This window comes from Chanodichthys erythropterus, chromosome 13 (genome assembly GCF_024489055.1).
Source record: "Chanodichthys erythropterus isolate Z2021 chromosome 13, ASM2448905v1, whole genome shotgun sequence".
Classification (NCBI taxonomy): Eukaryota; Metazoa; Chordata; class Actinopteri; order Cypriniformes; family Xenocyprididae; genus Chanodichthys; species Chanodichthys erythropterus.
The window spans coordinates 6191183-6207653 of NC_090233.1; the positions used below are offsets into that span (position 1 = coordinate 6191183).

The 16471-nt window shown below is 36.8% G+C and overlaps 1 protein-coding gene across 4 annotated transcripts in view; it reads right to left on the reverse strand.

Moving 5' to 3' along the window:
• Window positions 1-16471, reverse strand: part of sik2a (salt-inducible kinase 2a) — a 46060-nt gene that overhangs the window by 26536 nt on the left and 3053 nt on the right. For 2 of the 4 annotated variants that reach the window (XM_067408019.1, XM_067408018.1), the window contains exons 3-4: window positions 13744-13807; window positions 6658-6819 (exon numbers count right to left, since the gene is read on the reverse strand). In XM_067408019.1, the coding sequence (XP_067264120.1) occupies window positions 6658-6819; window positions 13744-13807 (226 nt within the window). Of the gene's footprint in view, window positions 1-6657; window positions 6861-13743; window positions 13808-16471 lie in introns of all 4 variants that reach the window. The other 2 variants (XM_067408020.1, XM_067408021.1) reach the window with 2 other exon arrangements.

Consider the following 16471-nt stretch of genomic DNA (forward strand, 5'->3'; position numbering starts at 1 on the left):
TCTTGTGGAGACCAGTCTTGCCAGGCAACCTTAAAAGAGCAAACTCTTACGGACGCGAGGATACAGAACTGAGATGTGCTGTGATCTTGTTGCTCAACTGATGCATTAAGATCCAGGGGTTGAAAACTTTTTGAATTTGAAGATCAAGGAATATTGTACTTAATTTGTCTTCCGGCAAACATTTAAGTGTCTTATGTTGCTTCTGAAGGGCAGTACTAAATGAAAAAAAAAAGATATTTCAACAAAAAAGAAAAACGTGGACATCTTCATCCTGTTCAAAAGTTTTCACCCCCCAGATCTTAATGCATCAGTGAATGTTTGACCCTTTTTTAATAGTTGTGTTTGAGTCGCTCTATTGTCCACAGTGTGAAAAGATGGATCTCAAAATCCTAGAAAGGATTCAAATATGCAAAAAATGCTTGAAAACTGAAGAATCTGCAGGATCTGGAGGATTTTTCTGAAGAACAGAGTTCAGTTTAACTGCTCAGAACAAATAAGGGACTCATGAACAACCACCACAAAACAACAAAAAAAAAGTCATAGATAACCACACACAGTATTAAGAACCAATGGTTCACATACATTTGAACGGGGTCATTTTAATAAATTCAGCTATTTCTTTTTTCTTGTGGACTATATGTAAACATCTTTTATGTAAAATATCTCACTCAGGACAGTACTAAATAAAAAATAACATGCATTTTGTATGATCTCTCTTATTCTGTTAAAATTTTTCACATTTTCAAGGTGGATTCTACAAGGTGTTTCCAAACTTTTGCATAACACTGTAGATTGTAATTTAGGCAAGATTTCGCCTTGCCTAAATTCCGCTCGTCATCTCCAGCAAAATGTTACAGTTCCTATAAGGCAAATCAGTTCACTCACCGGCCATCTTGGTAATGCCCCCAGGCAGCCATTTTCTTTGTAGGTAAAGGCCATTGTCTCAGAAGGAAACCTACGCCCTCGCAATCTTCCTCTGAGTCCACACTTTGCACTTTTGGTCTTGTGGACTTACAATGGCTGCTGCGTACCTGTGTCTGTTAAGTCCACAAGACCGTAGGGTGTCCTATTCATCATTTTATGTTTCAGAAGGGTGCTCGCGAGCGCCCCCTTTACGGCCCTTTACGCACTTCATGTGAGCTACGCAGAGTACTTTACCCAGCAGTCAAAGCGACCTTATGTCATGAAAGTGCGGACTCAGAGGAAGACCGTGAGGGTTTAGGGTGCCATTTGGGACCGGGCCTTTGACTGCCGGGTAGAACTCTGCCACTGAGCTCGCGGGCTCGGCAAATTATTATACAAATTTGCAATTAAAATGTTTTAAATTATATAGCTGATCCAAGATGAAGTAAAAACCATATAGAGACTGGTTAATGGTTTAATTGAGTTCACACTGTCTGCAAACTACTGAAATTTTGAAAATGCTTTAGCACAGATATAATGCAATGAAGCCTTTTTTACTAAAATCATGTGACTTTGTATGCTTGATACATGTTTTGAACCACTGATTTAAAATATATTCACAAAGGTTTAAAAGCTTCACAAGTTTTGAAAGCGGCTATCGCATATTGTGAAATCTTCAAAACTATTTGTTGAGATTACATATCAATAACATTAGCAATAAAATCTAATAAATCATTGCAGCATTTTTGTTTCCATTTTAGCTCAAAGTGATCTAAAAACTGTATTTTCAAGCTGTCTCCACTGACCTACACACAATGTTTCTACAAGTAAGGTTTTAGAAGAGATATCAACGGTATCTAAAACTGTGCTCAGCTATGCCAAGATATCAGTCTTCAATGAAAAGTTGGGTTTTAATATTATGAACTCAAATATTTCCTATAACTTCTTCCCAGACCAAATTATCTGAGCTATGCTGTTCAAATTCATTTTATTTCTCTGCTCTTACTGTGTTAATGATTGTCTCAGTTTCGAAGAAAATTTTGGAGGGACATCAGAGAAAAAGTTTATATGCCATTGAAACATAACTGTGAACTCCAGCAAATAAAAACAATCCTTTTAAAAATTATTTTGAAGAATGGAGGTGTGTTTTAAAAAGCCTCAGTTGTTATGAGAAGCACTTCACTTCTGTTATCTAAGTGCATGAGTGACACAATGGCAACGCCCTATAATGCATTTTCTGTCTCTCTCTTAGCTTGGTATGACATAAATACAGACAAACGATCTGGCACAAAGATCCATTCTCTGCAGTGACTGGTACTTATGGAGCACAGCATGTTGGAAGCCTCTCTGTCATCCTCCACCCCACCAGCATCTTTGTACCGCAGTCATTACTTTACATCTCAACACTACGACTGCATGCTTGAAAAGGACAAAACAAAAGTTGACTGTTTCCATTGCAAATGCATGATGTCAGACCAAAGTATAGTTCACTTACAGTGCGTGTGATGTGAATTTCCTCATCAGAAGCGTATGCACGTACTGTACGCGCACCGCTGGATTTTTGTAACTGCGTGTATTTGTACATTGTACAAGTACACATACGCATTTCTTTTTTTTGCAGTAATTAGTTTATCCACAAGGTGGCAACTGTGCCCTGGGGGCGTCGATTCACAAGGTAGTCAAAGAAAAACTGCATAAACAACAGACAGGAACACATGCAATCTACAGCGACAATGGAGGCCTACATAGACATTGAGATTGTGGAAAGAGGTTAGAAAGTACCCTCATTTGTACAACACTAGCATGAAAGAATACAAAGATGTTTACATGGGTTGCAACTCATGGTGAGAGATTGCTCAAAACTGCGCATGTGTTGACTGCCTGTGTAGTCAAATGAAGTATACTTTCCAAGGCTGTGTGTTCGACCGTGCAGTATACCAAGGGTTTAACTCTGAAACGGCAAGGCTTGTGGGTTTATCCCGGTCAACAGTTGTGAGAATTTACCAACTGTGGTCCGAGGAGGGACAAACCACAAACGGGCAATGGGGTGTTGGAAGCCCAAGGATCATTGATGCACAAGGACAACAATGGTCTACTGTGGCACAAGTCAAACAAAATTTTAATGATGGTTATGGGAGGAATGTCACAACAGACAATGCATCGCGTAGCCGCAGACCAATCAGTGCCTATCATGACCCTTGTCAGTCATTAAAAGCGCCTACAATGGGCACAGAAGCATCATAACTGGACCTTGAGGTGGTGGAAGAAGGTCACCTGGTCCGATGAGTCCTATTTTCTTTTACATTACGTGGATGGCCATGTACGTGTGCACCGTTTACCTGTTGAAGTGGTGGCGTCATGCACTGTGGGATGACGACGAGCCGGTGGAGGTAGTGTGATGCTCTGGGCAATGTTCTGCTAGGTCGTAAATGTGGCACACCTAGAGGACTTGAAGGATCTGCGGCTAATGTATTGATGCCTCAGGGGTCTTGTAGAATCCATGCCTTGGCGGTTCGACGCTGTTTTGGCAGCACATGGAGGACCAACAGCACAATAGGCAGTTGGTCATAATGTTTTTGGGTCATCAGTGCATATATGAATGCACATGCAATATATACAACATTGTTGAAACTTAATTCATATTTTGCACAAAATTGACTAAAAAAATGACACTTTTGTCAACAAGTCAATAATTCACAGTTAAAGATGCAGTATGTAAGAATTCTGTCTGCTAGAGGTCACTAGAAGCCTATTCAAAACAAAGGCGTAGCTTGATGACGCCAAGTTTGAGAGCGGAATCTTGGGACATGTGGTCTCCATCTCATCGTACGGTGCAAAAGAATAGGGATAGGACTCGGGAAGAAATCATGTTCATGGATGCGATTATTAATGTTACTGTAGTATGAAGCAGAGCAGGACCGAGTGTTGTGGGAGCTGAACGAGGCCGGTGGAGCGATTGCGCAACACACACCTCATAAGCGTCAGAACTTTTATTATGACACAGTCGCTGGCGCCGCTTCCGCTTTTCCAGTGATGAGTATGACGTAACACAGCTCTGTTTATCATATTAGATACATTTGAAAGTGTTGAAAATTATGTTATAACATTACTCTGTGCGTTCGCTCGGTGGCTGCTGTGAGACACTTGTTTGAGACACACTGCAGTAAGCTAGATCGATTTTAGAATATCATATTAAATGCTGGATGGCTTGTGTTGATAAATGGCATGCAATTCATTTTAAAACATATTGTATGATAGAGAAAATTTTGTATTAATGTTACTAAAAATAATGCTGCTTCTGATTATGCTATGTACTATTTGACAAAATGGTGTTTTTCTCTGAGGCATAGTATTGCAAAAAATCAAGAAAATTAGATTTAAACAATAAGACTAAATGTGCTGAGCTATATAACAACAATTAGTTGTCTGTCTATAAATAAAAACAGATGTTCCCTTGTCTATTAAAATGTGTAATATATTAAAGCGTCTTTGGTGTTTCCATGGTTTCTACAAAATAAAACCGGAAACTGAGGGTAACGCGGGTATGACTCAATTGACAGGCGACTCCTCACACGTCCCGGAGCCTTGGTTAAAACTGCAATTTTCTCACAATTTACAAATAGTTGGAAACATTTGGGATATTGTAAGTACTCAAGTGAACAAAATATATAACACTGGCCTAGTGGTTTTTGGATATTTTACTGCAAAAATCTTTAATGAATCAAAATGACTAACTATTGGCCATTTAATATTCTGGTCGATATATCTCCCACTAGTATGCATCACACTTCCTCAGATACTCCAAACATCTAATAGTATTCACAAAAACTGTTATATTATGTAATATAAGGGCAAGTTCACCATAGCTTTGCAGTGTACAAACAGGGTTATGTGAACAGTGTACTGGATGAACTGCAAGAGTTGTGGTCATTCTAACGGTGTACGTCTGTGTTTGAGGAATGAACTAAATTCAGTTTGAACTGATGTCACTGAGTAAATATGTGATCCTCTGATAGACTTTGGCTGGCATTATGTGTGTGTGTGTGTGTGTGTGTGTGTGTGTGTGTGTGTGTGTGTGTGTGTGTGTGTGTGTGTGTGTGTGTGTGTGTTTGTGTACTTTGAGAAAAAGATCTGATTTGACTTGTGGAATGCACAAAAGCCAGTGAGGAACAGGCAATTACACCTTTTTATTCTTAGATAAAGCAGAAAATCTTCAGGAAATTGAAGTAGCTGTATTCAGTTTTAAGCACAAATGAAATAAATGTAAAAGCATAAAAAATGTAATGTCTCATTACTTACTTCTAAGTACTTAATGAACTAAAACCGTTACTTAAAATAAACATTAACAGAAATGAAATAAAATATTGAAAAACCTTTAAATTATTTTATTTTAGCTAGTTGCCAAGGAAACATTTCTCATGCTCATTTAGTTTAACTTGATGTACTAAAATAACTACAACTAAAACTGAAATAAAAATTAATAAAAACTATGATTAACTAAGATTAATGTTAAGATTATGTTAACTAACAAATTGAACCTTATTGTAATATAAATGACAAAACACACAAAAATAATGCTAAAATAAAAACAATAATAGTATCACATATATGACAGGGTATAGTATATATGAATTACTTGACATGAATAGCATATTATTTAACGTTCATTCACACATCATTCTTTTTGCCCAATCTAACTTTCTCATCTTGCACAACATGTGCTTAATCATTGCTAATGTTTTCTCTTGAAATTCAAGGTAAAACTTGAAAAGTGCCATTTCTGCGCCACTACCTACACCGAACGGATTTCCTATCCAAAACACTCCAACCGCCCCCACAGCCACTAAACAGCTTATTACAGATAGTCCTGCCCCAAACTAACGCTATTGGTTGAGCCAGAAGTTGACATTTCGGACTGCTCAAACAAACAGAGCAATGTTTTGACAGAGACAGAGCTTACACTCTTCACAGAAGTCAACAAATTACTTGCTTCAGCATATTAAACAGGGATAGAGGAACAAATTTCAACATCAAGAAACGTTTAAAAGTGCAGTAAGAGACTTCTGAGAAATGTTGTTGAAAGTGTATCGGACCGAGAACCTCCACACACTTGTTGCCAATCAGCAGTAGGGGGCGTATACACTCAATCTAGGGGAGGAGAGGAAGATTTGAAGAAAGACTGTAGAAAGAGTGATGATGAGAGACATTACAAAAGAGAAATGGTCAGAGGAATATCACTAGAAAAAGAGGGTTATGATCAGACAAGAGCTTTAGGATCGGCGTTAACATTAGAAAAGCTTTCCAGCGCTGGAGAGACCCAAGCGGGAAGGCCTGAAAACAGACACAGAGGCTGTGTTGTTTCTGCTCCATACATGACTAACATTTTGCTATGTTTCACAGAACAAAGATGTGCTGTTGTTGTAATGTTAGCTATAGTAACAGGACAGTTTTGAGTGACATTGTTCGTCTGGAGCTGGTGTGCTGCTGGCGAATAACAACAAATGCTTGCTTGTATATACTCTTGTGTACTGTTTGTCATGTATTGTTCTTCCTTGTCTTAGCTATGATAAAGAGACATCCACTCTTGCATTGCGTGTTTGTGCATTTTGAGGGCAGATCATTGATGGGAGGGGTGTGTTTGTTTGGGTTGATTTCAGACATCAACAGTATTTCTCAGAAATCCCTTACTGCACCTTTAAAGTCTGTTAGTATCACTGACACCTATCGCAACACAAGGAAAGGTAGATCTCTTACCTGCTATCTTCATATTCATGTGAGCATCCAGTAACAAGTTCTCAGCCTTCAGGTCTCTGTGAACAATATTGCGTTCGTGGCAGTACTCCACCGCTGAAAGGATCTGCCAGAACTTCCTCCTCGCATCCATCTCGCTGAGCCGCCCGCGGCTGGCCAGGTAGTCTGTGTTGCCAGACAGGGATCAGGTGTTATTGGGTCGTCATCTGCACATCCAGGCAACATGTCACAGTCATGAATTTTTCATGAAAATGGTATGCAGATTGTGACAATGAGCAGGGAAAGGGCAGGGAAACATCTGTTTAACTGTACTGGTCATAGTAGTCCTGATTAAATGCTGTATTGAACTTGACAAAAAGACAGCAGCAAACAAACTCTGTTTGAAGCTGAACAGCTGGGGCTCATCACACTCATTTGAAATCAATTGAAATGTAAAAGTAGTTTACTTCAAAATTAAATTATTAGTATTTCACCTTGAGATCTGCTTATAATCTTAGTAAAGTTTGTTTAAAAAAAAATCAGAAAATTAAAAACATGCTCAATACATAAGTGTATTTAAGTCAGTGTATATCTGAATTGCATTTTTAATATATGTGACCCACGCTGGCAAAATGAGTCGAAACACGCACAGGCTAATTTCGAGCTACAGGCAAAACAAGTGAAAAATCTCAATATTGGTCAAAATTGAGGTTTCCACAAAAATAAGTTAATCAAGCCCTCATCTAGTGATCCCAATGCTCCAAATAGCAATTAAACATCTAAAAGTATCTTTATTTGTACGTTTTCTGAGAGGAGTACCTTTCCTTTGACTATGAAAAATGCAGTTTTTCTCTGCTCGCTTCTCGACTACTGTAGAAGTTTGGTATCGTTGTAAAGCGCACCATTCCAACTTTGTGAATATTCATCATAGCGACCCAGCTAACCAAAATAAATGACTGTTACGTAACTTCAACGTAATTTGGTGACCAAACTTTTGCCGCGGCGACGTAACTAGTTACGTTGTGGCAACCAGAAAAGTTAGTTAGTAACTGTATTCGTACTTTTTGGTAATTTCATGACTTACTAACTGACAACGTAACTAAAACATCGGGAAGGACAGCGTCGACATTTCTCTGTGTTTCTCATCAGTTATAGCAACAAAGTTCAACAACTGCGTCAGATTGGTTAAGTAACATTACTTACAGTCTAAGTACTTTTGTTAATATTTATACCTCTGTGATTATATGGTATCTTATGGTATCTTTAATCGTCTGAAATGTATGCTAGCAAAATGTTACGCTAGCATAGTATATGTTTTTAATGATACTGAGTGCAAAACGTCATGAATGCTTTTATTTTATGTTTCGCTGTAGGCTATATCCTATGTTAGCTGGGGAATTCTAGATGGCATGAGATCTTACTCGCGCTGACTGGCAGATCCGAAGCGCGCAAACAAAGACGTCTCAGACAGCGCGTGATGCCGATATACACAGACATGTTTTGTCAGATTCCAACAAATCATATATCATTTTGAAAGTGTTTTAATGGAGAATGTGAAAATAACAATAACTCATTTGTGACAACTGGCTCATTGTGGCTCATTTTGCCAACACGAGTCACATATTTTTGAAAATAATAATAATACAGAATATAATTTTAGATTAATTGTTAGTAATTTTAATAACTATGTGCTTTTTTTTATTATTTTTTTTTCTATTTACCTTTAATTTCAATTAATGCAAACCATTTTGAACAGTTAATAAAAACAGGTTCAGATATGTTTCTGAAAGTTACATTATGTTTTCATAGTATATTGAGTATTTTTTCTCGAAAGATTAAGGGAAATTGAATTCCTCATGCAAAAAAAAAACCCTTTAATAACATGTTATTATCTCATGTCCTCTTTCATGCATCACAGGTGTTTGTGTAATAATACCTTTTGCCATGTCAGAGTGACGTGAATATGCAACCAGCTTTTCATGAATTTCAAATCCAACGAAAACAACCTGAAGCAAGCAGCATATATTCATTCCCTTCTAAAATGAAAGGCCAGCCTGTCATCCACAGCCGACCACACTTTCAAAACAGGACCTGACTGTCAGCAATGCCTGCTTCAGATGCGAGCCGAGCGCTGATAAAACAGCAGTCCTCTGAGTTAATCAGTCGACAAGGGCATGGAGATGCCAGTTGCATGCGTATGCATGCGTGCGTCATACGGCTCATGTGTTAGGGACATGTAGGAGACTTCAAAGGGTGCGCTGTGCATGTGAATGCGAGGCAGTGTGCAGTATGAGTGGGATGGTACGATACTGAGTTGACAGATGGCTTCACATCCCTATGGATTGACTATATGACAACGTGTAATTTGCACTCAACAGGTAGGATAAGGAAATTGAACATCTAATCTATATCATGCCCACACATGATATTTAAACCCTTCTTGCAACAAAAATGGAACTCCCTTCCAACATCCAGAATGGAGGGAAATATGAAAGAAAATGACTGGTGAGCAGATCAAACATTAAAAAGCTAAGATAAAGTGAAATATATAGATATGATTCAAGTGAAAAGGAGGCGAGCAAACAGCTGGCAAAAGTTCACTTAGAAAATTCACTTCATTGCATGAATCAGTTATGGTAATCACTACATTTCTGCAGAATTTTATGTAAAGAGAATAGTGATAAAGAGCAACTTGATGGTCATTAACCTCCTCTCAGGTACAAAACCCTCAAAAACAGCAGATATAAAAATATCTCTACAATTACAATGAAAATTACAGCCTAATCAAGACTAATACCCTTCAATACCAAATAACATGCAGGGTGACATCCTGAGAAAGTCAAAAAATACAGGGGTATTCAAGTTTCATGAGGTCCAGGCTCTAAATATACATTCAAGCAAAAGCCCAAACAATCAAATGTCCAAATTATGAAATTAATTAAGACTTGTGCAGTCACTGTAAATGTTCAGGTTGGCAGCAATAAGAACAAAAAACAAACAATAAATCCTAGACAGTCTCTTAAAGATTCCAAATTTATATTGTAAAATGCACATTTTCTTTGTATAGTATATAATGTATGTTGCTTCAAATCCCCCATTTCTCCATGTGGAGAAAAAGAACATGTTTGTAATTGTATTAATTTATGATAAACTATTCATGGTCGGGGTGGAGATAATCTTGTGTTAAGAACTGGAGAGCAGTCCTAGTGACCTTTGATCTAAATCATAAATAAGTGACTAAATATTTAGCATTCATATCAACTTGCATTACACCTTTAATGGACAACACAATGTTTGACCACAGCATTCATGCTAATTCATATGGGCAAACGCTTATATAAAGTGCAAAGTTGCATTGTCGCTCTGTGCACGTTTAATTTAGCTTGTTATTTTTCTAGTCTTTTTGTATTTTTAATCTAATGTTACATAAAATTATCTTGTGGCAGTCTGAAATAACAAGTCAAGAAAGAGATTTTAAGGATTAGTTCACTTTATTACAAATTACCCCAAGATTTACTCATTCTCAAGCCTAGGTGTATATGTATTTCTTCTTTCTGATGAACACAATCTGAGTTATATTAATAAATATCCTGACGCATCCAAGCTTTATAATGGCTGTGAATGGGGCCAATGAGATTGAAGCTCAAGAAAGTGCATTCATTTGTCATAAACATACTCCACACAGCTCCAGGGTGATAATAAAGGCCTTCGAAGCAATGTGTTTGTGTAAGAAAAATATCTATATACAGGGACGTGCACAGGAATTTTGAGGGGCAGTTGCTCTGACCTAAAAAAAAGGGCAATGTGTGATTGTGTAAAGGTTTTCACGAGATACCAACCTTTCGCGAACTTGCTTCCAACACTCGTTCTCATGGAGGCGCGGTGTGCACGGAGGGGTGGGGCTGTGCGCGCGCGAGTATGTGAGAGAGACGCGTGAGTGAGAGACGCAGGGAAATGAAATGCAGCTGAACGTTTGCTCTATGAAAGACATTGACAAAGATGAAAACTAAGGACATTTAATCTATAATTTTATTTTATTTTAGTTAGTTTTGCCAAACACACATTACAGTTTTGGTTAGTTATCGTTTTTTTGTAATGCCTCGTTTTTATTTTTATTTCAGTTAACGACGATGTTTTTTCCCACCTAGTTTTCGTTCGTTTTCGTTAACGATTATAACCTTACTCACCTTTCCGACAACGTTAAGTCGTCTCACCCGACAACCGCGACAATCTCCTTCTAGTGCCGCTCATGCAGGCTCAGCTCAGGTGCCGGTCGCGTGCAGCGCTGCAGCCAAGTAAACAGAGTTTGCCCTTCCCCTACTGACTTTCACTTTCGGACGGGTGCCCGAATATGGAAGTGAATGAGGCTTTGCGATTTTTTATTTTTTATCTAGGCCTACGTGAAATTCTGCATCCATTGTACGATTTTTTTTATTTTTTTCCACCTCGGAAGGGCAACGTAAGTCGAGAAGGGCATATGGGCAGTTGCCCGGGCAACCTGAGCAACCCCCCTGTGCACGTCCCTGTCTATATATATAATATATTTAAAGCTGCAGTCCACGATTTTTGGCCCTCTAGTGGTTAATTAACAGAACTGCACGCGTCTTGCAGAAGAACATTGTAGCCGGAGCTACTTTTCTCCGTGTATGTCTATGGGGAGTCACGCAGTTACTGTGATACTCTGCGGCGGGTCCTACCAGTCCGGTCTGAAATAGTCTGAATATAAACACTTATTATAAGTGTACCATAATGATTCAGGGTAAGACAAAAACACAGTTTGGAAAATGTATTCATGTTGTACATTCTCATTATATAATTTTTTGTAAATTTTGAACACAAAAAAAGTTGCGGACAGCAGCTTTAACAAATTATGAAGTAAAATATCTAGTTTCCGTTAGACTGCCTTCCATATTCAACTTACAAAAAAAACGTAACTGACATTGCGTTTTTTTTCATAAGGTGAATACGGAAGGCATAGGACATTGCGCTTTCACTTACACTTTCTTCGTAAGTTGAATACGGAGGGCGGTCTGGCGGAAGCTAGATATTTTACTTGTTAAATATTGATATATTTTTATAGGTTAAGCTTACTGCAACTTTAACTTAATGTTGTTAAACTGAATGTATGAAGCAAACTGTTAACTGAAATATCCACAATATTAAAAACAACACTGAAAAAAGAGTGCAAGGTTTATCAGTCAAACAAATCCGTGTGAAATTTGTGTTCGTTACTTTAGCAACAGTAGATTCCTGTTCTCGTTTTCTTCCAGACTCATCATTGGTTCAATTCATTTTGTGAATGTGATTCACACACTGCCTGTAATACATTATGTATGTACTCTGATTACTAAAGCTGATGGGACCACATGGATTTCCATAGTATGGAAAAAAAAATACAATGGAAGTCAATGGGGTCCCATCAACTGTTTGATTACCCATATTCTTCTTTTGTGTTCAGCTGAAGAAAGAAATTCATACAGGTTTGGAACAACTTGAGGGTGAGTAAATGACGACAGAATTTTCATTTTTGGGTCAACAATAAGTTTAATTCTTTTAATATAGACGAACTTAAGTTAAGTAAAACTGGGGCTGGGATTTATATTTCCCATCATGCTTTGCCCATGGCACTTGAAAGGGAGAGTAAATGCTAAAATTAAGTGTTATATAATATTTTTTGCACAAGATTAATGGTAAGGGAGATTTAGCAGTAATTAGTGTTTTGTTATGCTAATTTAGAAGAGTTTCTGTTTATGTGGGTTTTTGGAGATTTACCATCATGGTGACAAGCGGTGCTTGGTAAGTTCATGTTACTTAGAAATGCATTTTATTGTGGCAAAAAAACGTCTTCACCTTACTTAAAACATTATGTTGGATCAACTTAAATAGTTGCATTCATGTTGACAATTATTAAGTTCATGTTACTTAGAAATGTGTTTTTATTGTGGCAAAAAAACTCAAAAACTCAACATATTGCTTTGAATTAATGTAATTATCCCAATTGGCTTAAGTTAAAAATTCTAGTGGAAAACGTTAACATATATATATATTTTTTTATTTATTTATTTATTTTTTTTAACCAATGTTTTATTTTTTAGAGTGTAATGCTTTTGGTTGCATATAAAAATATAAGTTATGAGTGAGTTTCTACCTATATCTGTAAATGGTCACGATATTACCAAGTAAGACATGTTCTTGGATCAAAATATATAGGGTGGGGAGCTACTTATTTTGCTATCCTGACGATTCACGGTGATTAACCACTGGGAAACAGTATTCCACACCACAGGCACCAAATTATGTTTCTCCCGGTGGGTGCCCACGCTCCATACAATCAATTACACTTGGTGTTTTTCAAGATTACTGTCTTTTTCAATGCAATGGTGCGCTTATGAATTCAAATGCGTGATCTGTCACATTAGCATACTGCACATTTTGGCAAATGTAATATTCTATTGTAATCCACATAGAAAATGTACATACTGTACACTGCAGAAAGAGTATGCTATTGTAAACATAGTCACTGCACAGTTTTACTGCTGACTCTCACGGTATCTGCGCTAAGAACAAAGTACGCATGCCGTCAAATACAAGAAGCAGGCTATATTAACACAAAAACTGAAGACGTGCTGACAAAGTCACAAGGATGTGTCTGTAAATTATTATCTTATTCCTCTTTTTTGGCAGCAGCTGTCATATCATATTCTCTCTTTTGCTTTGTCAAACGCAACCTTTTACCCTTAATGAGGCTATAAATCTCATTCACTGTCTTTCAAGTATGACTGTAGCGTTACTGCATGGGGCTGTTATGGGTGAGATGATTGTTTCTTTGGTCACGTAGCTCTCATCTAAAACACCAGGACCTTTTTCCATTACAGGTGACACTGCTAATCATCACAGGACAAAAAATAGCTTCAGCTCAGCTCATCCATTAGCTTTAAGTGAGTGAATCAGTGTATAGATGCATGAAATATGCAGAAATGTGGTTTGACCATCTCAATCCACTGCAGGCAAGCATTCACTGCACATGCAATACTTAACAGTGTGGGGTGAATATATGGATCACAATGAAATAACGTTTGTCTGCACATACAATGAAACGGACGCACTCACCAAATATCTCTCCATTTCTGGCATATTCTGTGACTAGATAGAGCATGTTTTTGGTCTCCATGACCTAATGAAAGAGAAGAGACGTGATTCTTATCCATTGCATGAATGTGGAATGTTAAGGCAATGCAATATTAATATCACAAAAAAACCCTGAAATCACAAGAGAACAGGAGACGGACAGCATTTTCACCTGTCACTAGTGTTCACACTTGGCTTCAAGTGAGAAAACAATTCTACATCCTTTTTTTGTGTGTGATGCAAAGGAGAAGAAACAAACGTCATGATGGTGACAAGTGATTCACACTTAGTCAATAATATGTTATGGCTATTATTTTGGATACATAGGTGTAATATTCAAGTAAGCCATCTTTCTCTACATTACTGAGAGCACTAGTATCACAGCATTAACATTGCTTTTGGACATAAACCATGGCAGTGCCATGATAATTGGAGTACCATGTAAATATTGTCAAGAAGTTTTAAACAATTATGTTCATGATGAGGTTAAAAATAAATAAAAATAATTAAATGTTCAAGACAAATACAATATATACAATAACAAATAATACTATAAATAATATAATGTAAAATTTTTATATTTTTGTAAAATCTTAAAATGTAAAAGTTGTGTAAATTAAATAATCTGATAGATTATTATTATTATTGATATATTTGTATTTATTAATAATAATAATAATAATAATAATAATATTAATAATGATGATGATTATTATTATTATCCACTGGGGTGTTTTATAGTTTTGTTGATGTTATTTATTTTATAGATTATTACTATTTTTAAATTATTTTTATTTAATATTATCATTAATAAAAAATGTAAAAAAAATACTCTATAATATTTTAATAAACACAATTAATTAAACAATTAAATAATTAAATAAATAATAATGTCAACAACACGTAAAAATAACACCAGTAAATAATAATAATATATATAATAATTATATTATTATTATTATTGGTACTAGAAATACTAAGAATAAGTAATTGTGTCCAAAACATTGAATAGTAATGTATTTCAAAAATATATTACAATAATAATTATTATTAAATAAAAAATAATAACACATAATAATACTTAATAAAATAATAATGTCAACACTATAAAAATAAAACCAGTAAATAATAATAATAATAATAATACAAACCCGATTCCAAAAAAGTTGGGACACTGTACAAATTGTGAATAAAAAAGGAATGCAATAATTTACAAATCTCATAAACTTATATTTTATTCACAATAGAATATAGATAACATATCAAATGTTGAAAGTGAGACATTTTGAAATGTCATGCCAAATATTGGCTCATTTTGGATTTCATGAGAGCTACACATTCCAAAAAAGTTGGGACAGGTAGCAATAAGAGGCCGGAAAAGTTAAATGTTCACATAAGGAACAGCTGGAGGACCAATTTGCAACTTATTAGGTCAACTGGCAACATGATTGGGTATAAAAAGAGCCTCTCAGAGTGGCAGTGTCTCTCAGAAGTCAAGATGGGCAGAGGATCACCAATTCCCCCGATGCTGTTGTGAAAAATTGCAAAGAGTTATCATCATATATAGTGCATAATATCATCCAAAGATTCAGAGAATCTGGAACAATCTCTGTGCGTAAGGGTCAAGGCCGGAAAACCATACTGGATGCCCGTGATTTTCGGGCCCTTAGACGGCACTGCATCACATACAGGAATGCTACTGTAATGGAAATCACAACATGGGCCCAGAAAACATTGTCGGTGAACACAATCCACCGTGCCATTCGCCGTTGCCGGCTAAAACTCGATAGGTCAAAACTGTGGCAAAGTGGAACACTGTTCTGTGGTCAGACGAATCAAAATTTGAAGTTCTTTTTGGAAAACTGGGACGCCATGTCATCCGGACTAAAGAGGACAAGAACAACCCAAGTTGTTATCAGCGCTCAGTTCAGAAGCCTGCATCTCTGATGGTATGGGGTTGCATGAGTGCGTGTGGCATGGGCAGCTTACACATCTGGAAAGGCACCATCAATGCTGAAAGGTATATCCAAGTTCTAGAACAACATATGCTCCCATCCAGACGTCGTCTCTTTCAGGGAAGACCTTCCATTTTCATGACAATGCCAGACCACATACTGCATCAATTACAACATCATGGCTGCGTAGAAGAAAGATCCGGGTACTGAAATGGCCAGCCTGCAGTCCAGATCTTTCACCCATAGAAAACATTTGGCGCATCATAAAGAGGAAGATGCGACAAAGAAGACCTAAGACAGTTGAGCAACTAGAAGCCTGTATTAGAAAAGAATGGGACAACATTCCTATTCCTAAACTTGAGCAACTTGTCTCCTCAGTCCCCAGACGTTTGCAGACTGTTATAAAAAGAAGAGGGGATGCCACACAGTGGTAAACATGGCCTTGTCCCAATTTTTTGAGATGTGTTGATGCCATGAAATTAAAATCAACTTATTTTTCCCTTAAAATGATACATTTTCTCAGTTTAAACATTTGATATGCCATCTAGGTTGTATTCTGAATAAAATATTGAAATTTGAAACTTCCATGTCATTGCATTCTGTTTTTATTCACAATTTTTACAGTGTCCCAACTTTTTTGGAATTGGGTTTGTAATAATAATAATGATATTAATTATATATATAGTCAAACCAAAAAGTATTCAAACATTTTTGATATTTTTGATATATTTTCTAGTGGGTGCAGGACACTATAG